Here is a 26,681-nt window from a genome sequence, read left to right as displayed (position 1 = left end):
GAGGTATTAAAAGTCTTATATTAAGTCTGAGTGTAAAAAGGTAGCCTCACTTCTCCGACCTCGACAGAGTATTCACAGCACTAGGATTAGTCACATCTATAGACTAATTATAGAGACCTGTTGGTCATCAACTATGGCTAAAAAGCTCATTTTCCAGTGATTTTTAGAACTTTGGTAATGATAGAAGCAGCAATCATTACGTCGCCAATATTTGTTGCCACAGCCAGTAAGTTTCTTGCATAAAATGAAATCTCTTAGATATTTACCTACCAATGCATAAGGTTTTAATAATAAATATTATACCTACCAAGTCAGCATCTAAACCATAAAGACAGTGTCTGGTGTTTGGATCGTGATCTGGCTTTGCCTTCTCGGATCTGATAAATTCCATAATTTTATGCTCTCCTTCTCCGGGAGTCTAAATAAAATGTTTTTAAAAATATAGTAATATTGTATGCTTAAGAATATTAAATAATATTTTTAAACTCTTTAACTAAAAAAAGATAATAACCTCATGGCCTGAGAAGTAGATGGTAACTCCTTGCCATGACTTGTCCATGGAAATTTTCATATTTACAAAATACTTCAGATGTTCATGTAACCTGGCCATAAATTCAGTTCCTAAAAATAGTAAGTTTTAAAAAGGTTAATCTGAGAAAGACATAAAAACAGTAAGTTCTCAGTGACAACATATGACTGAATCTGAGTACACAGCAAATAGCTAGGTAGATATAGGATCTCCAAAGGTCAAAAGCCTTCTGGCTTATTCTGAAAAACAAGTAATGTTGGACCTTTCCTTCGTAAATATCACAACTATTTCTAATGTCTCTAGTCCCCCTATATAAAATCAGTGTCACATAAGGAAAGTCAAGAAATTTTACTAGTATCTCAGGGCTCTGCTTCAGGAATTTTCATGTAAGAACAGAGTTTGAACTCTCTAATGAACCTCCACCTTCTATTTCTTCTGTTGATTCTTAAGTTTTTTTTTTTAAGGTTTATAGCTTAAATCAGATTGTCAATAATAATAAATAACCATTATTACTATTACAATTACTATTCTGAAAACTTATTATTAATTTGGAACCTCAGTCTATAATGATTACATTTTGGGAAAGGCCACGATGGTCAATAGTCAAAAGTGATACAGCCTAAAACCACAATCAGGATAAAACTGGTTGTTAAACTGAGCAATGTGTAACCAATGCGCTTAAAGAAAGGGCAAATTACTGCTGTTAGTAAAGAACTGATGAGAAAGTTATATTTTAAGATTTTCATTCAAAGAAAAGGATTATAATGATGCTAGACAAAGGTTGTAAAAGTATAGACTATGCTGCTGCATACAAAATTAAACACAATACTGATACATTCATTTTCCTTAAAGTCATAAAAACCTTAACTACTTTTGAGAAGCAGAGCAGTAAGTGCTCTGGACTAGGAGAATGAGTTTCTTACTCTCAATACCACAAGCTAGCTACATCAACTTGAGGTTGATAGGAAGCCTCATCAACCTCACTGAGTCTGTTTTAATATAAATACACAGCAGGAGTAGGACAGAAAGATATATAAGCATACGTTTCTTTTAGTTCCGCAATTCTGTATACCTGAGAGGTTCCTGTCCATATCTGCTCTAATTTATCTACATCTGAAAATCCCTACAGTCTTTGTAGGAGTATTTATGACCAAGGTGACCAAACCAACTCATAAGCAGACCTGAGTGGGAAAACAGAGGAACCGGAACCTTAAGGCCAAAATAAACAGAGCACAGAAAAGAAAAATACATGTAAAACCAAGTTTTCAATTTATATTTCAATTCTGTCATAATTTTTCTCTCAGTGAATTTACCTGGTGTGATACAGTTGGAATCAAATCTGGCCTCTGTAGGAAGAGTTTCTCCCTTCTCTATTGCCTTTTTAATTTTGTCTTCTGCCTCCTTTGCTGACCTTAAAGGTTAAGGGAAAAAATTATCTTAAGTTTTCTGAAAAAAAGTGAAGATCTTTACATAAACTGCTATGTAGGTGCCTTTACAACTAAAATAGTAATTCATCAGTTGTAAGGTTCAAAACATACAAGTTTTGAAATTATTATGACTGATAAAAATGAGCCTCAGAATTGTCTGTTTTGTTGGATTGAATTTTTTAGGCCCAGTGCAGTGGTTCCTGCCTATAATCCCAATACTTTGGGAGGCTGTGGTGGCAAGAACAATTGAGTCCAGGAGTTTAAGACCAGCTTGGGCAACAGAGCAAGATCCCATCTCTATAAAAAAGAAAAAAAATATTAGCCAGGTGCAGGAGCATGTGCCTATTGTGTCAGCTACTTGGGAGGCGGAGGCAGGAGGATCCCTTGAGCCCAGAAGCTCGAGAGTGCAGTGAGTGATGATTGTACCATTGCACTCCAGGCTGTGTGACAGAGTGAGACCCTGTCACATTTAAAAAAAAAATAAAAGAATTAAATTTTCAGATTAAGATTATAGAAGTAACACATTTTAACAGAATGTTAAAAAGGCAAAGTAACTGTCACAAATATATAGTAAATTCATTCTAGAAATAAGATCAAAGTATAGCTTTAAATGTTCATTATATATGCTACATCTAATGATAATGACATTTAATGATCTTAATCATCATTTAATCTATACATTTAAGATCATTAAAATTATCCCTAAGATTATATAAAAATACAATTATAAAATTGAAATACCTATCTTTGTGTTTCCTAAAAACATTTAAAATGAAAGCCTAATGATATTAACGAAATCAACTGCCAAATCATCACATTTCTGAGGCAACAGAATTTACTAAAAAAAAAAAAACCCTGAGTTTTACAGTCAGGCAAACCTGGATTTGAATATGGGAGTCCTACTAGGTGTCTGACTTCTACTGTAACCCCTTTGCAGCAAATCAGCATGCCACATGGCATACAAATTAGGAAACTCTGCTTTGAGTATAGTTTCTACAGCCTTGCTACCAATTTCAACTACTGCGCCCTATAGAATTCTATTTCTAGGCCGGGCGCGGTGGCTCACGCCTATAATCCCAGCACTTTGGGAGGCCGAGGCGGGTGGATCATGAGGTCAAGAGATCGAGACCATCCTGGTCAACAAGGTAAAACCCCGTCTCTACTAAAAATACAAAGATTAGCTGGGCATGGTGGCACGCGCCTGTAGTCCCAGCTACTCGGAAGGCTGAGGCAGAATTGCTTGAACCCAGGAGGCGGAGGCTGCGGTGAGCCGAGACTGCGCCATTGTACTCCAGCCTGAGTAACAAGAGCGAAACTCCGTCTCAAAAAAAAAAAAAGAATTCTATTTCTGTGATGAACAAATTCTTCTTCATGTTTAACCTCTCTTTCACCATCCTCTTTAATATAAGAAAAACTCTGAGGATACCAGCTCATTTGTAAACTCTGCAATGTCTTCTTTCCTCTTTTCTTCCTTTCCTTTTTTGGCTGACCAAACAATTATTCAACATTGTTATGTCACAAGGTCTTAGGACATAACAAAAGAGAAATTATTCTTGGCCAGGCATGGTGGCTCACACTTTTTATGTCATAACAATAATAATTGTTATGTCACAATTATTCCCGGCCAGCATGGGAGGCTGAGGTGGGTGACTCATCCGAGTTTAGGAATTTGAGATCAGCCTGACCAACATGGCAAAACCCTGTCTCTATTAAAAATACAAAAAAAAATTAGCTGGGTGTGGTGGTGAGTGCCTGTAGTCCCAGCTACTCAGGAGGCTGAGACAGGAGAATCACTTGAACCCAGGAGGCGGAGGCTGCAGTAAGCCAAGATCATACCACTGCACTCCAGCCTGGGTGAGACAGTGAGACTCTGTCTCAAAAAAAAAAAAAAAAAATTCCTGTTCTCAGAGATTACACTCCAGTGGGGTGGTAGAAAATTAAACAGCCATAATGTTTAATCTGGATGCAATAAAGAAAATGTTTGGGACAGGAACAAGGTAAGATTATTAAGGTAATCAAGATAATGGTAGTCCAGGCTAAGACAGTAGCATTAAAGATGAAAAGTAGATAGATGTGACAAATTTGAGACTGGATAAAGAGGATTGGATATGAGGAATGAGGAATAGGGAGAAGTCCAAATAACTCTTGGACTTTTGGATTAGGTAGCTAGTGGCAGGTGTTGTCATTCATTGAAATAAGAAATACAGAAGGCGGACTGTTTTAAGGGGAAGATGAGTTCAGTTCTAAATATGTTAAGCCTGAAGTATAATCTGGGTTTTCCAAAGGGAGACATTCAGAAGGCGTTTGGATATATAAGAGCTCAGGAGAAAGAAATCCACCAGAAAGATAAATTTGGAGTCACCAACAGAGATATAGTAATCAAAGGATGAAATAACTCAGAGCTTAGGATAGAAAGTTAAGAAACATTAATATTTAAGAAAAGCAGAGGAAGAAAAGAAGACAAGGAGACTAAGAAAGTACGGTCAAAGAGAGAATGTGGTTACATGATGGTCATGGAAAGGAAGAAGTTCAAGAATGATCAACATTGTGGGTTTTTTTTTTTTGAGACAGAGTTTCGCTTTTGTTACTCAGGCTGGTGTGCAATGGCGCGATCTCTGCTCACTGCAACCTCCGCCTCCTGGGTTTAGGCAATTCTCCTGCCTCAGCCTCCTGAGTAGCTGGGATTACAGGCACGCGCCACCATGCTCAGCTAATTTTTTTTTGTATTTTTAGTAGAGACGGGGTTTCACCATGTTGACCAGGAAGTTCTCGATCTCTTGACCTCATGATCCACCTGCCTCGGTCTCCCGAAGTGCTGGGATTACAGGCATGAGCCACTGTTCCCGGCAGAAGATTGTTGAATGATGTGGATAAATGAAATAAGTTAAAGAAAGAATTATTCTTTGGATTTAGCCATAATTTTGTTAGGAAATTTTAGAGGCATGGCGGGGATAAAAAGAAGAAATATTTAGAAACAAAACGGGGAATTACGAATGGAGAAGGTCATCACTGTAGAGAACGGCAGAAAGCTAACTAGGGGATTTCTAGGAAAAATATAGTGCTCATTACCAGCACAGTATTTAATAAATGCTTGTGGTGGTTATAATGCATCGGCCCTCAACTACCATTTCATTCTCATAGTTTACTTTCTGATACCACAGAGGTTAGAAAGCTCTCAGGATTCCCTGCAGCTAAGTGTCTGAATATGGCTTAGAATTTGTCAATTAGATGCCTTCATAAAAGGTTTGGAAGGTGGAGGTGTGGTGATGCCTGCATCACAGTTGAGGCACTGGAGCTCTAGTGTCTGAATATTTTAGCAATGGTAAAGAAGATCCCAATATTCTGTAGCTTTGGAGGTGCTAATAAGCAAGGAACAGAGAATCCGTTTTTTTCAGTACAGATACAGCAGGTGCACAATAGCTCTGGAACTAGCAGATGCAGCAGTAGCTTCCTAATTGCTGAATTGTAACTAGTAATGTATTCTTAGAGCCCCTAGTGACAGCTTAATTACTGGATCACAGAAAAAGGAATAAGTTCCTGGAACCACCCATTTTGGTAGGGGGCTCTAAATTCTTCACCATATTACTTGAATGTGGTAATAGTTCTGCCACTGGTGAGTCAGTTCTGTGGTGCTGTTTGGGAAGTCATCCCTTATGGCTAACCTAGATTCCTGTCTCTACTAAAAAATATGCCAGGTGCAGTGGCTCACGCCTGTAATCCCAGCACTTTGGGAGGCCGAGGTGGGTGGATCACGAAGTCAGGAGATCAAGACCATCCTGGTTAACATGGTGAAACCCCAGCATGGTGGCATGTGCCTGTAGTCCCAGCTACTTGGGAAGCTGAGGCAGGAGAATCGCTTGAACCTGGGAGGCAGAGGTTAGAGTGAGCCGAGATCACGCCATTGCACTCCAACCTGGGTGACAGAGCGAGGCTCTGTCTCAAAAAAAAAAAAAAAAAAAAAATTGGCCAGGCATGGTGGCTCACACCTGTATCCCAGCACTTTGGGAGGCTGAGGTGGGTGGATTACATGAGGTCAGGTGTTCGAGACCAGCCTGGCCAGTGTGGTGAAACCCCATCCCTACTAAAAATACAAAAATTAGCCAGGCGTGGTGGTTGGTGCCTGTAATCCCAGCTACTCGGGAGGCTGAGGAAGGAGAATCACTTGAACCTGGGAGGCAGATGTTGCAGTTAGCCAAGATTGCCCCATTGCACTCCAGTGTAGGCGACAAGAGTGAAGCTCCATCTCAGAAAAAACAAAATTACACACACACACACACACACACAAACACACACACACACACAATATATTATAAAAAAGTATATCATTTTGTGTCTGGTGGCACTTGCCTGTAATCTCAGCTACTTGGAAGGCTGAGGCATGATAATCACTTGAACTAGGGGGGCAGAGGTTACAATGAGCTAAGATCACGCCACTGCACTCCAGCCTGGGTGACAGATTCTGTCTCAACAAACAAACAAAGAACCCTTAACATACGTTTTGAGAAAGGACATCTCACTGAGTTCCTCCTAACTCATTACTTGACTGGGAAAATATGTCATTGAGATATTTCCATTTCTGGGGGAATTTTACGCAGAAAATAAACATGAACAGAAGATTGTGTTAAATCAATTATCTTTAAAATAATATATTTTTACTAAGCTAAATCTATTCCAAAATAAAGCATAAATGTTTTACCTAAAACGCCTCCCACGCTGCTGGTTCATTTTTGCTCGAGGAGCCACACCATCAACAGCCATAAAGAACACTTTCCTGGGTTTAATAATGCGAAACAATACCTCCAGGTAGTGAAAAATATCAGTAAAGATTTTATCATCTGAAATTCTAAAGTGAACATCATCATCATTAGGGTGGGAGCACTGATGTATAATTCCATTCATATCCAGATACAAGTTGTCAAATTCAGGAATCTGAAAAACAAAGAAAATGCTTCAGATTATTTATTTTAATCAACTATAGATATCTTAAGCAGCAGGGAAAAGTGATTATTCAATTATAAAAAGCAGGACTAGTGTATTCTGATTATACAAAAACTGAGTAAACAATCACAGATTAATTAAAAAAGTAAAGAACTGGTAATATGGTAACATATTTGGTTATATATAATGCACCAATGACGATCAAATTCACTGTGAGCAAATAATCTACTTATTCAAAATAATGTAAAACCCCAAATAAAGTGCTTGGTTCATTTGGTACTCAAAATATTATTTTTGTTCCTTTCTACCATTTGACATTAACTCCTCAAAACCTCAATTTCCTATATAAATGGGTAACAAAAAGCCTACTTACATCAAAAGGCTGTTTGTACAGCCTTTTGGTTATTGAAAGGTTTCACACATGATGTAAAGCCTAATTGCATACTTAGTTTCATTGAAACAATCAATGATCGGTTATATTAATTTTTTAAATGTTAGGTTATGCCAAGAAACTTATGAAACTGAAACCTGAAAAATGGATTTCTTGTTTGTGATATGTGGGTTAATAATATGTAAACTCTGACTAACAGGCATCTACTTTTATAAGATCTTAATGGCTCTCTCATTTACTTTTCCTCTATTTAAACATTTGTGTTGGAACTCTTGGTCCCATCAGGAACAAAATTTTTTTACTAAAAAGAAAAAAAGTAAACGTTTGTGAGTAAGGGGAACATTACAGAAACAAACATACACTAAGATGGAAGTGAAATGGATACAACTAAAGAGTTATATTTTCTAGTGTAATAAAAGTTTTTGAATAGAGTGTACCTTACACATTCATTAAATTACTTTGAATTTTCAAACATAAAAACATAAGGAGCTCTCCTTATATAAACATAATAGAAATCACTTCTGAAACAGTAACTCAAGTTTTGTAACATATACAGGTAACAATATATTTTCCTGCTACTGAGAAAATAGCATGATTTTGAGTTTTGGGAGTGAAAAGTTTTGGTCTCTGAATCAATGAACACCATCAAAACATATTTTTAGAAAACATCTATTTATACAGTATTGTATGTACAAGCAACACATAAAAATTTTAGAACTTTCGCCAGCCTTGGGGACAGAGCAAGACTGTCTCAAAAAAAAAAAAAAAGCAAAATTTTAAAGGAATCACAGAAAATGCAAAGCAATTCAGAAAAGAATAAACACAAAAGTCTTATGCACATGAAAAGATGTTCACTGTCCAAAATTCCTAATTGAAATGACACATCGGCAGGGTGTGGTGGCTCACGCATGTAATTCCAGGACTTTATGAGTCCGAGGTGGGCAGACACCAAGGTCAGGAGACCAAGACCATCCTGGCCAACATGGTGAAACCCCATCTCCACCAAAAACAATACAAAAATTAGCGGGCTGTTTTGGGAGAGGCAAAGAAAAAAAAAATTAGTGGGCCGTGGTGGCACGTGCCTGTAATCTCAGCTACTCGGGAGGCTGAGGCAGGAGAATTGCTTGAACCCAAGAGGCAGAGGGAGGATACAGTGAGCCGAGATCGTGCCACTGCACTCCAGCCTGGCAACAGAGCCAGACTCCATCTCAAAAAAAAAAGAAATGACACATCATTTTCCCCACATAAGTAAAAATTAAAGAGACTGATGTTATCCAGTACTAACAAGGTTTTGGGGAAACGCATATTTTGCATGTTATTAAAAGCAATGGGTAGTGTTTATTAGCAATTATTAGGTACTAAACATTGGGCTAAACATGCATATTCATTCTCTGACTTAATTATAACAACCTTAAAAGATAAATATTTAGCATTCTCATTTTAGAGAAAAGTCACAGAGCTAGAAAAACAGAAACGGGGTTTATACCCAATAGTTTGGGACTGGAATATAAATTAGCATAACTGATCAAAAAGTATGTATTAGAAATTTGAAATGTATATCTTTAACCCAGGATTTCTACTATTGAAAATTTATTCTAAAAAGTAATCAGATATGATGAACTTGTAAAGATAAAAGGATAAAAATCTTCATGGCAGTATTGTACAAAAAAGATAAAAATAGAAAACTGATGATGGTACATCCACACAATGGAATACAACGCAGAAATTACAAATGTGAAATAGATTCATATTTGACATGGAATAATATGCATAATACATACGATCAGTGACAAAGGCAGGGTATAAACAGCAGGTATAGTCTCCTATTTATAGAAAATATTTACTTACATATACATCTGCATAGAAAAGTTAGGAAGTATAAAAAACAAGATGTTACTAGTGGTAAACCCTGGATGATGAAAGCTTTTTACTTTCCTCTAGACTATATGATAGTTTTTATATCTTTCTGCATTATCTGAATTTTTTAAAATAATGAGCCTATATCACCTCTATAATCTAAAAAATACTCCACTGCAATTTTCCTTTTAGAAAAAGAATATTTGAAAAATTCTTAGGTTTCAAATTAGTAAGAAAGACAGAGAATAATTAATCGTTGGCTAATGTGTTGAATAAAGTGAGAACATGCAGTAGAATTTTGCTCCCATACTGGCAGATCAGTGCCCTCAAAAAAAAAAAAAAAAAAAAAAAAAAAAAGAATTTTGCTCCCATACAAAGAGATTACTGAAAATATAGTTTCTCTTCTCAGAGTTATTATATTTGCAAGTTAGAAATTTCAAGGTTATTTTATACTCTCCTCCTTCTCCAATCCCATATCTAATTAGTCACTGAGGTATTTTTCTTTTTAATTTAGCATCCAAAATGTTTCTAGAATCTTACCATCTTATCCATTCCCACTGTCTTAGGCAATCTCATCCTTTTCTCTATCCCCAGACCTCCTGCACTGGTTCATGCCCTGTTTCCCAACAGAACTACTTGCTTCCAGTTTCTCTCTCAACACAGTTTAGCTATTTTTCTAAAACATAATCTGATCACATTGCATCCTTACTTAAACTGATAGGATATTACAAATCCCTAATAGCATAAAAGGTCCTCCATGATTTGGCTGCTATTTTTCCTGCCAATCCTATATTCTTTCCTCTTTCTACATATCTTTACAAGCTACTACAAGAAAACATTGAGGAAAACTTCTAGAACACTGGTGTGGGCAAAAATTTCTTAAGTAATATCCCACAAGCACAGGCAACTAAAGCAAAAATGGAGAAACTGTATTGTATCAAGTTAAAAAGCTTCTGCAAGGAAAAGGAAACAATCAGTAAAGTGAAGAGACACGGAATTCAAGAAACATATTTGCAAACTACTCAACTGATAAGGAATTAATAATCAGAATAGACAACAAGCTCAAACAGCTCTATATGACGAAATCTAATAATCCAATCAAAAAAATGGGCAAAAGGGTTGAAAAGACATTTCTCAAAAAAAGACTTACAAATGGCAAACAGGCATATGAAAAGGTGCTCAACATCACTGATTATCAGAGAAATGCAAATCAAAACTACAATGAGATATCATCTTACCCCAGTTAAAATGGCTTATATTCAAAAGATAGGCAATAACAAATGCTAGCAAAGATGTGGAGAAAAGCGAACCCTCGTATACTGTTGGTGGGAATATAAGTTAGTACAACCACTATGAAGAACAGTTTGGAGGTTCCTCAAAAAACTAAAAATAGAGCTATCATATGATCCCAGGAACCCCACTGCTGTGTTAATATATTCCAAAGAGAGGAAATCAGCATATCGCAAAGATATCTGCACTCCCTTGTTTGTTGCTATACTGTTCACAACAGCCAAGATTTGCAAGCAACCTAAGTGTCCATCAACAGATGAATGGACAAAGTAAATGTGGTACATATACACAATGGAGAATGTGTATTCAGCCTTAAGAAAGAATGAAATCCTGTCATCTGCAACCACATGGGTGGAAAGGGAGATCATTATGTTAAATAAAATAAGCCTAGCACAGAAAGACAAACATTGCATGTTTTCATTTATGGAATCTAAAGATCAACAATAGAACTCACAGACACAGAGAATAGAAAGATGGTTCCTAGAGGCTGGGAAGGGTATTGGGGGAGTCAGGGGAGAGGTGAGAAAGGTTAATGGGTATAAAAGAAAAACTGAAAGAATGAGTAAGACCTAGGCTGGGTGCAATGACTCATGCCTGTAATCCCAACACTTTGGGAGGCCAAGGCGGGCAGATCACTTGAGCCCAGTAGTTCAAGACCAGCGTGGGCAACATGGCGAAACCCTGTCTGTTTTAAAAAAATATTTAAATTAAAACAAACAGAAAACAAAAAAACACAAACCAGGCATGATGGCTCATGCATGTAATCCCAGCATTTTGGGAGGCTGAGGTGGGCGGATCAATTGAGGCCACTGGGTGTTGGAGAAGAACCTGGCCAACATGGCAAAACCCCATGTCTACTAAAAATACAAAAAGTAGCTGGGTGTGGTGGTGCACGCCTGATCCCAATTACTTGGGTGGCTGAGGCACAAGAATCGCTTGAGCCCAGGAGGCAGGGGTTGCAGTGAGCCGAGATCATGACACTGTACTCCAGCCTGGGTAATGGAGCATGACCTTGCCTCCAAAATAAAAAATAAAGAATGAATAAGACCTACTATGTGATAGTACAACAGGGTGACTAAAGTAAATAGTTTAAGTGTACCTTAAATATAAACTACGTTTTTGGAATCTACACATTAACATTGCCCTGGGGTCAGTACATGCCAAATATTATTAATGTTCTATCAATTTGTTTCCCAACCCCCTCTCTCTGTCACACAGCCAGGCCTCCAAATAAAGGCCCTAAGCCTCACTCCCCAGTCCACCCAAGTTTTTTTGTTTTGGCAATAGGGGACTGGTGCTGTTTTTGAGATAACAGAAAATAAGTACAAAAGGCATTTTCAGTATGGACCCTCAGCCACGTCGGAAAGACTAGGCGTTGGGGCCGGGTGGGCCGTGCTCTAGATCAGGGAAAGTAAACAAGGTGACTGCATGCGGAGGGGGCTGTTATTGTTTGTATGTGAGTCTGCAGCTCTGGGTGGGATCGGGGAACCTACGAGGACACCCACTCCAGCTTCGCAACCTTCTGTAAGGAAAAAGGCAACTTGTAACTTCCCTGGAAGAAACGGGAGAACGGTAAAAGCGTTTTTTCCCAGGACTTCATTTCAGAGTCGCGGAAGGACCAGCCGCAGCAGGAGAGCTGTCAGAGCGCTGTGAACCCGGGGCTCTGTTCACACACCGGAAACCTGCGTCCTTGGCCCCTTTCGGCTCATCCGGGCGTCCTCAAACCTTCCGTCCCCTTCCCTATGCCACACATCGGCCAGGCGACGAGGGGAAAGGAGTCAGGAGAGCCCCAGCCCTGGGTGGAGAGAGGGCCGCAGAGCCCCGGGTCTTCGGCCTTCTGAGCCTGTGCCCCTCGCTCACCCACCTGATGCTCTTTCACCACTTCGCTGAGACAGGGATACCGCTCTGAGATCCATCGGTAAAACTTGGGGACTCCCATTTCGACCGTCAACACTAATCCTAGTTAGGGCCAAACCGAAACCAAACGCCCCGCCAGGGCCTCCGCTGCCGCCTCCGGCCGTCGCTCCGCGGATGACAACACACCGCCCGGCCGACCATAGAGAGCGCCCGCCGGGCCTAGAGCGGCAGGATCCGAGGCCGTCCCAGGGGCGGGGTTTAGCCGGCCAGGCCTCGCGCGGCGGGGACCGAGGTGCGAGCTGGTGGCAGTCAGAGGCTCTGCGGAGGTTTGCAGGTGTGCTTCAACTTAGGTGTGAAAATGCCCTAGGATAGAGCTGTGCTTTCTAAGTGAATTTGGAAGTGGCATGAAAACCGCACGATGGTGTGGGAAGGGTATCGAACACTGATTTTTGTTCTTGTCTCCAAGGGTTGCTAATCTCACTATTTTTCACACAGATTTGTAAAGATCTGGTGATTTATTTGGCTTTGTTTTTGCTAGGAATTATTTTCTCTGAGGAATTTAGACAAAAGTTTCTTTTAAAAACGTTTTCCAAATTGTTTTTAAAAATTTCCAAATTACATGCCCTCCCTCCCCACCCCAACCCCACCAACAACAGACCTTGGATACAAAATAATTTGATGTTTAGTTTTTACATTCATGCCTCTGGGTTTTTCATATTTTTCCCCATCACACTTTCAACTGGGGAGAGTCTTATCAACTTAAGTGAAATTATCAATTTTAAATGTAAGAGTTTTCCACTTATTTGAATGTAAGAACCTAATTCCTTTGTACTTAAATCTTCTGGATAGGAGGGCGCGGTGTCTCAAGCCTGTAATCCCAGTACTTTGGGAGGCCGAGGCGGGTGGATCACGACGTCAAGAAATCGAGACCATCCTGGTCAACATGGTGAAACCCCGTCTCTACTAAAAATACAAAAAATTAGCTGGGCATGGTGGCGTGTGCCTGTAATCCCAGCTACTCAGGAGGCTGAGGCAGGAGAATTGTCTGAACCAAGGAGGCGGAGGTTGCGGTGAGCCGAGATCGCGCCATTGCACTCCAGCCTGGGTAACAAGAGCGAAACTCCGTCTCAAAAAAAAAAAAATATTCTGGATGAAAACTTGCAGAAAACCTTAAATATTTAAACCTTTTTAGATTTTAAGATCTCAGGAAATGTTAAGTATCGCTGTCTTCCATGACCACTGGATTCTGCATTCTGGGACTGCAGTATGGCAAGCATCATACAAATTAGAGAATGTTTATTTCGTTTTCATATTCACACTTTTTGGCTTATATTTTTTTCCCTATCACACTTTCAAACATAGTTTTATTAAGTGAACTTAATGATATGCTGTTTATATTTATATCTCTCTCTTACTAGACTGTCACTTCCTGGCGTACAGGAGAGGGCAGCTCTATGCACAAGTCTGGCACAATGCCTTGCCCACAATATTTATTCTATATAATTTTGTTCTTCGAGTGAATCCTTACAATAGCTAGGACTTTTAATTTTTTTTTTTTTTAAGACGGGGTTTCACCATGTTGGTCAGGCTGGTCTTGAACTCCCGACCTCAGGTGATCCGCCTGCCTTGGCCTCCAAAGTGCTTGGATTACAGGTGTGAGCCACCACGCCCAGCCTAGCTAGGACTTTTAAAAGGAAATCAGTAGAAATTGTAAAATGCAATTAGGCTCGCTTGTTTCTTGCAAATACAGTTTTTGACCATGAGAACACATGTTCCACTTTTCCAGCTATAATACACAGTATATATTAAGAAAGCAGTTTATTTCTTCACAATCGAACGTATATTTTACATATAATTAATGATCGGAGAGAAGTAACAATTGCTCTGAGAACATAAATTTATGTTGTACTTTAGAACTGAACAGATACAACCATAGATTAATACCAAATGCATTACTTTTAGATTAACATTTTTTTATATAATTTCATTTCACATATATGGGGTCCAACCAAGATACATCTGGCATAGTAAGTTTTCATCAGTAGCTTCTTGTATAAGGTAATGCACATGTCCTTCAATAGATAATGGCAGTCCTGTCACTCTATTTCGAGTCTTGATTACACCTTGTAGTCGCTGCTCAATGTCAAGAACATGGGTCTTGGCCTAAAAAGAAGAAACATAAAACCAAAAACAGATGTTGAATAATTTGGAATTACTACCTTTCTTTATATTTTGACATTTAATAAACGTTAACACCATTTTACTGACCAATACTCCTTTTGTAAGAGCAAATACGGAAAAAAGAAATTAAACAAATACAGTTAACTTGTGATACTGATTTTGAGGCTTCCAGATTGATTCAGCATCAACTGCTTGGACATGTTTCTGGACTACATGAAATACTAAGGAATTATTTACACATTGCAATTCTCAAAAAATAATTAAAAAAAATTTTTTTTTTTTTTTTTTTTTTTTAAAGATGGGGTTTCACCATGTTGGTCAGGCTGGTCTTGAACTCCCAGCCTCAGGTAATCCACCCGCCTTGGCCTCCAAAGTGCTTGGATTACAGGCGTGAGCTACCACGCCCAGCCTCTAGAAAAATAATTTTTAAAATCTGCTATGGAAGTGTTTAGGACTTAAACATTTGAATGGACTTAAACATTCTAATAACAGCAACAATGCTCTACTGCCTAATATTTACATTATGTTAGTACATGCATATGGGAGTTCTAAATGAGCTACTTGTAATTGTATACATTTCTTTCTTGAGCATATCTGAATGCAAAAGAATTACGTTATTAGAAAAATAATTCTTGGAGGTGGTGCTGGTTGGGTCGGTGAGCTGGGCTGCAGCCTGTGAATGCAAAGAAGAGGGCCACAGGGCAGGGGCTGTTGCTATGCTGTCTGCCATCAATTTTTCTGCCAAGAGCCTGGACTCCAAATATGATGAATCTGATGTTCCAGAAGAATTTTGGGTGTTAAGAGAACCCCTAAAACAGCCAGTCTTCCCTTTTACAGTTGCAGACCAGCTCCTGCTTATTTCTTTGGTGGAGCACTTGAGCCATGTGCATGAACCAAACCCAGTTCATTCAAGACACATGTTTAAGTTACTTTGCCAGACCTTTATCAAAATGGGGCTGCTGTCTTCTTTCACTTGTGATGAGTTTAGCTCATTAAGACTATATCACCACAGAGCTATTACTCACTTAATGAGGTCCACTAAAGAGAGAGTTCGTTAGGATCCTTGTGAGGATGTTTCTTATATCCAGAAAATAAGTAGCCTTTGAAGCACAAACTTCATGTTACTTAAATTAATTTGAAGACCCTGCCATCTTAGGAAGATGTGGATATGGAAGAGTATATAGGTCAGGAATAAATAACATGGTCAGGATTATGCAATTTAAAAAGTCCTGATTAAGGGTGCAACTAAAACAGACTGGATGGAGAAACTATGGGAATGAAGGTGTTGGAGGGTCTTCAGGACCCTAATATCATGGTTATCATACTGCATAGACAGAACATGTTCATGTGGTCCAACCACAAGCAGACAGGGCTTCTATTCGGTTGCCATTTTTGGAAATGTTCTCTGACCAGGCAGATGACATACCAATATGGTGTTAAAAATGATGAAAGTAGCAGCTCATCCATTATCTTTGCTGAGCTCACCTCAGAAAAAGAAAAGCACTTTGGAGAATCTAACACTCAAAATCAGAAAAACAAGCTGGTGAACTACCCTGCCAATTTAGTCCGAAGACACCAGTGAATTTGAATCATCCCTGCAGCTCCAGGAAAATGGCTTGGTTGGTTTGTTTATCAGGTCAATTGTGGAACAGCTGCTGCTGCTCAGGTGTAATTCCCTCCTAGAGGAGAATTTCACATCCACTGAGGAATCTTCTGAAGAAAACCTGAACTTGTTGGGGCAGATAAAGGTGCAGTACTACCTGATTGTGCACGTTCAGCTGCAGTTGTGCAAGCTCTTGCTGTGGGACTGGACAGCTGAGAGAAACAAGCAGGGCCAAGAGTGTGTGGATAAGCCTGCCTGTCCTTATGACCAGTGTTGCAACAAAAATTTTTCAAGAATTAGTGGCCGGCTGCAGTGGCTCACGCCTGTAATCCCAGCACTTTGGGAGGCCGAGGCGGGTGGATCACGAGGTCAAGAGATCGAGACCATCCTGGTCAATATGGTGCAACCCTGTCTCTACTAAAAATACAAAAAATCAGCTGGGCATGGTGGCGCATGCCTGTAATCCCAGCTACTCAGGAGGCTAAGGCAGGAGAATTGCCTGAACCCAGGAGGCGGAGGTTGCGGTGAGCCGAGATCGTGCCATTGCACTGCAGCCTGGGTAACAAGAGCAAAACTCCATCTCAAAAAAAAAAAAAAATTAGTGGAAGGTGTGTTTTACATATGTAACATGGGAACTGTAAACAGATACGAGAAGCCTAGAAATATTTTTCTTCATGGCTCTCATCAGCAAGTAAAAATAAGAGACTTTGGTCTGGCCTGCCCAAACATCTTAAAAAGGAACACAGACTGGACCCACAGATATGGAAAGAGAGCACCAACACATATCCAGAGCGGACACTTGTCTGTAAGCTTCATCCAAACAGTTGGAAGCATCTGAGTATGATGCCAAGGGTCTCACTCCATTGCCCAGGGTGGAGTGCAGTGGTGTCATCATAGCTCATAGCAGCCTCCAACTTCTGGGCTCAAGTGATCCTCCCACCTCAGCCTCCCAAGTAGCTGGGACTACAGGAGTGTGCCACTGAGCTTGGCTAATTAAAAACAAACAAACGATTTGTAGAGACCAGGGCTTGCTCTGTCCAGTTAGATATGTATAGGTTGACTGTGATCCTACTGGAGCTCTTTCAGCTGTTTAGAATAGAAATGGAGCAAGCAGAAGTTTTAACAGGTTCAAGAACTGGTCAAATACTGGAATCCTTCAGTAAAAGGTATCCAGTATAAGCCAATTGTATCTAGAACTTAACGAAAAGGAACATGTCCCAGAAACCATCTGCTATTTAACTGCTACAGAGTGAACTTTCCAAGTATTTCCAAAATTCTGGAAATATTAATATCACCCTACAGATAAAGATAATAGAGCAAGAAAAAGAAATTGAAGAACTAAAAAAGCAGTTAAACCTCCTTTTTCAAGACAAAAGGGTTAAGGTTGACATGAAGGATGGGGGCGTATGTGTCTAATCTTCCTCAGGCTGTATCAGTAGGATGAAAGTAGACTTAAACTCTTAAGGTAGTTACCTGGAATGTAAATTTTTAATCTTTATTAGGGTATAGTCAGTATAATTCTTAATTGTATTTAGTAAGCCTATACAAGACTTATTAAAGATGTAAGAGTGCCTGCCCCAAAATAATCCTCCATCTATTCTAACTTATTAAAAATAACCATCTGGGCCAGGTGCAGTGGCTTATGTTTATACTCTCAGCATTTTGGGAAGCCAAGGGGGCTAGATCACTTGAGTTCAGGGATTTAACACCAGTTTGGCCAACATGGTAAAAGCCCATCTTCACTAAAAATATAAGTAGCCAGCTGTGGTGGTACACGCTTGTAATCTCAGCTACTCGGGAGGCTAAGGCAGGAGAATTGCTTGAACCTGAGAGGCAGAAGTTGCAGTAAGCCAAGATCATGCTGCTGCACTGCAGCTTGAATGACAGAGCAAGACTCTGTCTCAAAAACAACAACAAAGCTATCTGCAAACTTTGCAGCTTCAACTAATATTAGTAAGAAGTGAATTGCTGCATTTGTTAAGATGGCTTGTGACACACTGGTATCATGGTATTAAAGCTCAGACCGGTTGTTCTGTTAAGTTCACGCAATTTATATTTGTTTTTCCTACTGTATCTCATAACTGTGAATTGTCTATGGTTAAACAAGTGTGCCATGAACTGTTTTATTATACAAATGTTAATAATGTTAACACTGTTGACAATAAAGAACACTTATAGCTTTGTGACACTAGAGAACTAGATTTCAGAGTAAGCAATAGTCATTAACAGTATTTCCAAGCAGTTCTCATGCACAGAGATGAGAACTATAGCTACATATCGAGTTCATTTGTAGAGATGAAGACTACAGCCCATATCAAGCTACATTTTCTACTAACCTTTTCGTTGACAACTTCTCCAGTTTCATTCAGTGATGCTTTGGAATGTCCTTTCACTGGTTTACTCCACTCCACAAGAGGATCATGCAGAAAAGTCTTTAAGACACTAAAATTGAAATAAATATTATGGTACAATGTTATCTTTACAAGAAAAAATCCTGCTAACATCAATATTTAAGTGGCGGATTAGGAGCTAATGGTAATACTCTTTTAATACACATTACTACCTTTTCACTAAGTTATGTGAAATTTCTGTTTTGGTGTGAGGGGAAGGAAGGCAGAATCCTTCCCTTGCATTGTCAAATGCAAGGGAACACTCTCTTCTCCCTTGCATTGTCAAAAAGATGAGAGAGAGGACAGTCAGAGGAGAACAGAGTAAGTTGAGTTCTGTGTGCCATCTCGAAGTGTATCTTGTGAACTGGTACATGACTATATATTGAATGAAGGAGTTTAATCCTTACCATGTCTTCAATAACCATATAACATCTATAGCTACCATACAGACCTAACCCAGACCTTTTTTTCTGTACTCTAAACATCAAATCCACTTACCTATGGGAAATACCCAGTTGGATATGTTCTGAGCACCTCAAACTCAGTATCTCCAAAATAAAATTCATTACCTTTTCCCAACTATTTCTCCTGTATTCCCCAAATCACTAAAGATCATCAGCATCTGCCCATTTGCCCTAGACAACAATCTAGGAATCATCCTTGTCCCCTCTTCCTATAACATCCAATTTCTCTTCCTAAATCTCTTTGGAATCTCTTCACTTACCTGTGTCTCTACTGCCATGACACTGTCCAGTATACCATTATCTTTTCCTGGGTTACGGCAATAAACCTCTAACTAGTTTTCCAGCTGTTAGCCCCAACTAGAACCCTAGTTTTTCCTACAGTACAAATCAGATTGTCTCATTTCACCCCCGCCCCGTTTTTTTTCCTTCTTAAAATCCTTCAATGACTTCTGGCCGCTCTCCAGGCAAAGTTATAATGTAATAACAGGCCCCACACAAGACCTTCATAATCTAGCCCCTGCTTACCTGTCCAGCATCATCTCTGAGCAACACCTCCTGGAAGTTAACCCTCTGGAATACATACTGTATTTCTCAGGCAGGCCATGACTTCACTTGCCTCAATATTTTTTATCACTTAGAACACTTTCTTCTCCCTTGCATGGTCAATTTTATTTACCTTTAAGGTCTCAACTACTTCCTCTATAAATTAGTTCTTTTCTAAAAATTTATTTAATTTAACTTAATTATTATTATACTTTAAGTTCAACTTCCCCAGACTAACACAGGGGCTCTTGGTAACTGTTCCACATGATGATATACTTCCTATTTCAGATAATTTGCTTTTGCCTATGTCCAACTAACCAGTACTCTATCATAATGTCCAATAGACAGCTTTTAAATAAAGAAGGTGAATAAATAAGCTTTAAAGTTTCTTTCAAGAAATCTGTTTCCCACAGTTAACATCATACTTAAAGGTCAAAGACTGACTGCTCTATGATCAGGAACAAGATGAAGATGTCCACTTTTAGCATGTCTATTCGACATTGATTTAGCTAGGGCAAGTAGGCAAAAAAAAGAAATAAAAGGCATTGATGGCAGAAAGGAAAAAGTAAAACCATATCTGCAGATGACATGTTGTTGCAGAGAGAAAATCTTAAGGAAGCCACAAAAATAATTATTAGAACTAATACATGAATTCAGCAGACTGCAAGATATGATATCAATATATAAATATCAGTTGTATAGCTATACACTAGCAATGAACAATCCAAAAATGAAATTAAGAAAATTCCATTTATAATAAAATCAAAAGGAATAAAATACTTAGGAATACAGTTTTTATAAGTTAAACATAAGACTTGGCCCTAAAAACCACAAAACATTTATGAAAAAAATAAAGAAGATGCAAATAAATTTAAAAAAAGTCCATGTTCATCGATCAGATAACTTAATATTGATTGTTAAGACAGCAATACTCCCTAATTGATTTACAAATTCAATGTAATTTCTATCAAAATCCAAGCTCATTTAAAAATTCATATGGAAATATAAGAGAACCATAATAGCTAAATGATCTTGGGGGGACAGGGAAGCAAAGTTGGAGCTTTGCAGTTTCAACTAATATTAGTAAGAAGTGAATTGCTGCATTTGTTAAAATGGAGTTACTCACACTTTCTGATTTCAAAATTTACTATAAACGTATAGTAAGCAAAACAGTATGTTGTTAGCATAGGTTAGGCATATAAGTCAATGGAATATTGCTGAAAATCAATTGACAATTTCAACAAAAAAGCCAAGATAATTAAATGAGGGGGAAAATATTCTTTTCAAAAAATGGTTCTAGGTCAAATGGATATGCACATGCAAAAGAATGAATATATACACCATATATACAAAATAACCGAAGACAGATAAAAGATCTAAATAGCAGAGCTAAAAGTTGAAAATCCTTAGAAGAACACATAGGTGCAAATCTTCATGACTTTGGATTAGGGAATAGTTTCTTAGCTATGACACCAGAAACACCAAAATAACCAGAATAAAAAGAAAAAAACAAAGAAAACCAAATTAGACTGCATCAAAATTTAAAACTTATGTTTCAAAGGCCATCATCAAAGAAAGTGAAGAGACCACCCACAGATGGAAGAAAATATTTGAAAATTATATCTAAGAAGGGTCTTATATCCAAAATGTGTAAGAAGCCTTGCAACTTGGCCAGGTGGGGTGGCTCACTCCTGTAATCCCAGCACTTTGGGAAGCTGAGGAGAGTGGATGGCTTGAACTCATGAGTTTGAGACCAGTCTGGGCAACATGGCGAAACCCTTTCTCTACTAAAAATACAAAAATTAGCCAGGTGTGGTGGTACATACCTGTAGTCCCAGCTATTGGAGAGGCTGAGGCAGGAGAATTGTTTGATCCCAGGAAGCAGAGGTTGCAGTGAGTGGAGATTGTGTTACTGCACTCCATCCTGGGCAACAAAGCGAGACTCTGTCTCAAAAAAAAAAAAAAAAAAACCCCAGAAAAAAAAAGAACTTTTGCAGCTTAAGAATAGGCCAGGCATGGTGGCTCATGCCTATAATCCCAGGACTTTGAGAGGCCAAGGTAGGTGGATCACTTGACGTCAGGAGTTGAAGAGACCAGACTGGCCAACATGGTAAAACCCAGTCTCTACTAAAAATGCAAGAATTAGCCAGACGTTGGTGGCACACACATTCCTGCTGTCCCCGCTGCTTAGGAAACTGAGGCATGAGAATCACTTGAATCCAGGAGGCATAGGTTGCAGTGAGCTGAGATTGCACCACTACACTCCAGCCTGGGTGACAGGTCAAGACCCTGTCTTAAAGAAAAAAAAAAGAGAATAAAAGACAACCCAATTTAAAAGTGGGCAAAGGATTTCCATAGACATTTGTCCAAAGATGATCTACAAATGGCCAAAAAGCACATGAAAAGCTGCTCACCATCATTGGTCATTAGGGAAATGCAAATTAAAACCACAATGAGATATAACTTGACACTCCTAGAATGGGTAAAATAAAAAAGGCAGACAATAACCAGTGTTGGAAAAGATGCAGAGAAATTGAAACCCACATGCATTACTATTGGTATTATAAAGTGTTATAACAGCTTTGGAAAATAATTTGAGAGTTCTTCAAAATCTTAAGTGTAGCATTTAACATAAGACCCAGCAATTCCACTCCCAAGTATATACAAGAGAACTGAAAACATATGTCCACATAAAACTTGTACACAATGTTCACAGCCATGCTATTTACAAGACAATACAAAAGGGGAAAACAATCCAAATGTCAATTAACTGATGAACAGTAAAAGAAAATGTAGTATATCCATATAACTGGATACCATTTGGCAATAAAAAATACAGTACTGATACATGTTGAACACCAAAAACATTACATTAAGTGAAACAAGACAGACATGAAAGGCCACATATGGCTGGGTGTGGTGGCTCATGCCTGTAATCCCAGCACTCTGGGAGGCCAAGGTGGGTGGATCACAAGGTCAGGAGTTCAAGACCAGCCTGGCCAAGATGGCGAAACCCCATCTCTACTAAAAATACAAAAATCTGCCAGGCATGGTGGTGGGTGCCTGTAATCCCAGCTACTTGGGAGGCTGAGGGAGAGAACGGTTTGAACCCGAGAGGTGGAGGTTGCAGTGAGCTGAGATTGTGCCACTGCCCTCCAGCCTGGGTGACCGAGTGAGACTCAGTCTCAAAAAAAAAAAAGCCACATATTAATGACTCCATTTATATGAAATGTCCAGAATAGGTAAATCCAGAGACAGAAAGTATTATACATGAGTGGTTACAAAGAGATAGCAGGGGTGGGAGGGGAAAGGGATTGGGAGTGACTACTAATGCCTATGGAATTTCTTTTTGAGTTGATGAAAATGTTTTAAAATTAGATAGTGGTAATGGTTGCAAAATCTTGTGAATATATTAAAAACCACTGAAGTATGTACTTTTAAAGGTGTGAATTTATGGTATGTAAACTATATCTGCATAAAGCTATTTAAGAAAACTATTTCAGTCAGTGCAAAGTGGTTCCTATGTAAAAACATACTGTTAAATTATTTACAAAGTATAGATGATTACCTCATTAAAGGCTCTCGCTGATCGCGCATCAGCCTCATTGTAACTTCACATGCTCTTCGAAAAAGACCCTCTGTTCCCATAGGACCCATTCCATTTACCATATTATGAGTCAGGCGAAATGGTACAATTTCTGGAACTTCAAAGGTTTCTCCCTTAGAAACAATACATTTTGTTACAAACTAACAGTGTTAGAATTTAAAAATCTTTATTCAAAGAACTTCATGTCCAGATTCTTTTTTAAAAAATTTCATTTCATTTTTTGAGATGGAGTCTTGCTCTGTCACCCAGGCTTAAGTGTAGTGGCAATGATTACGGCTCACTGCAGCCTCTGCCTCCCAGGTTCCAGCAATTCTCCTGCCTCAGCCTCCCAAGTAGCTGAGATTACAGGCACCTGCCACCACAACCAGCTAATTTTTGTATTTTCAGTAGAGACAGGATTTCACCATGTTAGCCAGGATGGTCTCGAACGCCTAACCTCGAGTCATCTGCCCACCTTGGCCTCCCAAAGTGCTGGGATTACAGGCGTGAGCCACCACACCTGGCCCCATGTCCAGATTCTTTTAGCAAAGAGCAAAAAAATCCTCAAAATATTTATGTTGTAACTACATTAGAGGTTTATAACGTGAAGGAGCCATATAGCTCTGGCTTTGCTTTTACGGAACTGAACCCACACTTGATCTTGGATAAGATCTAGGAGGTAATGGACTTACCTTTCACTGAGTTTAGTATAGTAAATGAGCAGTATTGCAGAGAAATTTTACACATTCAATATTTAGTCCCATATTAACTTAGTTAATGTCTTTCTTAAATAATATAAAATACAAATATTCTCACATATTTCTACTTTGCTTTAATACTTACATATCAAAACAAGAGAAGAGAAGCAGCCAAGGGTCAGACACTCACATCCCTCATAAAGGAAATAAAATGTGTCATATAATGAAGTCCAGTTGTTCATTTTCTGCTGTCCTCTAACCTGCCTTTTCTAGGGACCTTTCATACCTCTAATCAGTTACCCTAAATTCCTCTCTTGTATGATTAACCCATGCCAGTGTTTTATCTCTGATTTGTTCTCAGTTGGGTCTATGATCTTTCTTGGTTTCTTGTGACAACACAAGGCAACCTGTAGATGATGAGGGTGAAGAAAATAGTGTGGTAACCTACCCGTCTGCCCTGCAGGATTATAATACTGGATAATTATAGGGGGCCTTAAAGATGGGTCCAATTGCCTTAATATATTCCTAGGCCCCATTCTGGACCTACAGAATCTGAATCTCCTGGGTGTTACAACTGCTGTAAATTTTTTTTAAATTCTTGGATAATTCTGATATGTTGCTAGATTTGGAAACCATTTGGAAACTACTCTGTCTCTCTAAAACTGAGTCTCAGTAAAATGAACTGATCTGCCCATATTCACATAACTAATAACTACTTGAGTCAGAAGGTAAACCTATGCTTTTGGACTTCAAATTCAGTGCTAGCTGTACTGTATCACTCTTCTAAGTTCTCTCCATCCTAAGATGCATTACTATGTGATCCACTGATGAAAACTAGTCAACAAATTCTCAATATAACTCAACTGTGAGTATAACTGCTTCTAACAGGTATGTCAAGGAAGAACAGTTGTTGAAGAAAGGAAATTGGGAGAAAACATACCATCAGTAAGAGTAACTCATGTCACATACCTTATTGAAAAGACAGTTGAAATCCACATGTACGCATTCACCAGTCAAAGAATCAAAGAGAATATTTTCACCATGACGGTCTCCAAGCCCCAGAATGTAACCAACCATTGACATTACTGCAGTGGAACGGCAGTACGCTGATCTGCTACTATACCTAAAAGAAACACAATGCCTATGAAATATACACATACCACATTAGGCAAATATAAATCTAAAATATTAAAAATAAACATTCAACCATAACAACATATTATATTGTTGGTAACTTACCATGATGTAGGATCAGGGAATGTTCTCAGAAACCACTCATGAAAAATAGGAGGATGCCTGGGCAGGAGAAATTCTTGGAATACTTTGAGTTTTTCAGATAAAGCTGCTGACTTTGGTAGCATACACTGGCGAAGTTCTTTTCCTGTCATATACACTCCTGAGAGGACGAGTGATATTCATGAATCACATCAGTCACATGAAAAAAAGTGGCAAAGTTTTTTTGTTAAACTTGGACAGGAAACATCTACTTTTATTCAAATTGTTATTGAGAAACAAGAATAAAAAATTTTCAATTAAGCATAAAGTTACTGGTTGTATAATAAAATAATAAATCACATTATCTTCCCTTTACACAGATGACCCTTGAACAATGTGAGTTTGAACTGTGTGGTTCCACTTACATGTGATTATTTTTCAACCAAACGTGGATCAGAAACATGGGATGCAAAATCAGTGTATACTGAGGGGTGACTTTTCATATATGCAGGTTCTGCAGGGCTGTGAGACATGAGTGTGTGTGGACTTTAGTATGTGAGGGTATTCCGGAAGCAATCCCGCAGATAAGGAGGGATCACTGTACTTACTCAAGTGAAGCCTCTTATTGATGAAAATTAATGTTCGCTAAAACCAGTGTTGTGAAATCAAACAGTTCCAGAATATGACTCAGAATTAAGTCCCCTATGAATGAACTTATTAATATATATGTGTATATACATATATTTATTATACTGACACAAATTATCAAAGAAAAAATATATTTTCAAATCCATACACAATATTTCATGCTCATAAAATAGTCAACAGCAAGTTCTTTGAACTCTGACTCAAGTGTCTTTGAGTTTCAGTTTTGCAACTGCAAACTTGGACAAGTTACATAAGTTCTCTGGCACTGTACATAAAATAGGGCTAATCAGGCATGTTAACAACAATAATAAAATAATGTACATAATATACTTAGCACAATACCGATGATATAGAATTTATCAGTATTACTTAATATTATAAATTGAACTTTATCTCTCAAAAAATATGCTGAAATCCTAATTCTTGGTACTCGGGAATGTGAGCATATTTGGAAATAGGGTCTTTGCAGATGTAATATTGTTAAGATAAAGTCATGAAGATGGGCCTTTTTCAATAATCCAATGACGTGTTCTTGTAAGAAAATAGAGACACAGAGACATAGAGACAATACTATGTAACAATAAAGGCAATGTGGTACTATACAGCCAGAAGTCACAGAACACCAGAAGGCAAAAGAAAGGCCTTCAGAGAGGTTGTGATCCTAATGACACCTTGATTTTGTATCTTTAGCTTCCAGAACCATGAGATGATAAATTTCTATTGTTTAGAGCCACCTAGTTTGCAGTAATTTGTTATGGCAAATACCATATAAATTATGTATGAAAACATACACTCATTTTCTACTTCACTTTGATAACCTGATATACTCATTTCTAATATATTACACCATATGCACTTCAAAAATTTTTATTTTAAAATAAGTTTAGATGTTATAAAAAGTTGCATCAATGATATGGAGATCCCACATATCCTTTACGCAGACTTCCTTAATGTTCATATCTTGCATAACCATAGTACAATAGTACAGTTATTCAAATCAGGAAATTCCTATTGTTACAGTATTATTAACCAAACTTCCGACCTTATTCAAATTCCACCAGCTG

The 26,681-nt window shown here is 38.4% G+C and overlaps 2 protein-coding genes and 1 pseudogene across 18 annotated transcripts in view; 1 reads left to right on the top strand and 2 right to left on the bottom strand.

Annotated features, from left to right (window-relative positions):
- Positions 1 to 12,468, bottom strand: part of XRN1 (5'-3' exoribonuclease 1) — a 119,982-nt gene extending 107,514 nt beyond the window's left edge. For 11 of the 13 annotated variants that reach the window (XM_008983719.5, XM_008983721.5, XM_008983720.5 and 8 more), the window contains exons 1-5: positions 12,297 to 12,468; positions 6,653 to 6,885; positions 1,843 to 1,940; positions 512 to 621; positions 308 to 418 (exon numbers count right to left, since the gene is read on the bottom strand). In XM_008983719.5, the coding sequence (XP_008981967.1) occupies positions 308 to 418; positions 512 to 621; positions 1,843 to 1,940; positions 6,653 to 6,885; positions 12,297 to 12,371 (627 nt within the window). In that variant the 5' untranslated portion in view covers positions 12,372 to 12,468. The remainder of the gene's footprint in view (positions 1 to 307; positions 419 to 511; positions 622 to 1,842; positions 1,941 to 6,652; positions 6,886 to 12,296) is intronic. The other 2 variants (XM_078354054.1, XM_078354056.1) reach the window with 1 other exon arrangement.
- Positions 12,469 to 14,092: 1,624 nt separating this feature from the next.
- The window catches only part of ATR (ATR checkpoint kinase), a 129,499-nt gene continuing 116,910 nt past the window's right edge, over positions 14,093 to 26,681 (bottom strand). For 4 of the 5 annotated variants that reach the window (XR_013528590.1, XM_035278080.3, XM_035278081.3 and 1 more), the window contains 5 exons: positions 24,994 to 25,150; positions 24,724 to 24,877; positions 23,039 to 23,190; positions 18,410 to 18,515; positions 14,093 to 14,452 (listed from right to left, as the gene is read on the bottom strand). Coding sequence is in view for 4 of the 5 variants with exons in the window: in XM_035278080.3 (XP_035133971.3) it covers positions 14,279 to 14,452; positions 18,410 to 18,515; positions 23,039 to 23,190; positions 24,724 to 24,877; positions 24,994 to 25,150 (743 nt within the window). In the remaining variant the exon portion in view is untranslated. Of the gene's footprint in view, positions 14,453 to 18,409; positions 18,516 to 21,693; positions 21,944 to 23,038; positions 23,191 to 24,723; positions 24,878 to 24,993; positions 25,151 to 26,681 lie in introns of those variants that run through there. The other variant, XM_054247074.2, reaches the window with a different exon arrangement.
- On the top strand, positions 15,066 to 16,625 carry LOC108588809 (eukaryotic translation initiation factor 2-alpha kinase 1 pseudogene; annotated as a pseudogene).

This window comes from Callithrix jacchus, chromosome 17 (assembly GCF_049354715.1).
Source record: "Callithrix jacchus isolate 240 chromosome 17, calJac240_pri, whole genome shotgun sequence".
NCBI classification, from domain to species: Eukaryota; Metazoa; Chordata; class Mammalia; order Primates; family Cebidae; genus Callithrix; species Callithrix jacchus.
The sequence above is the reverse complement of the archived record's forward strand: the minus strand, read 5'-3'. Positions and strand labels throughout refer to the sequence as shown.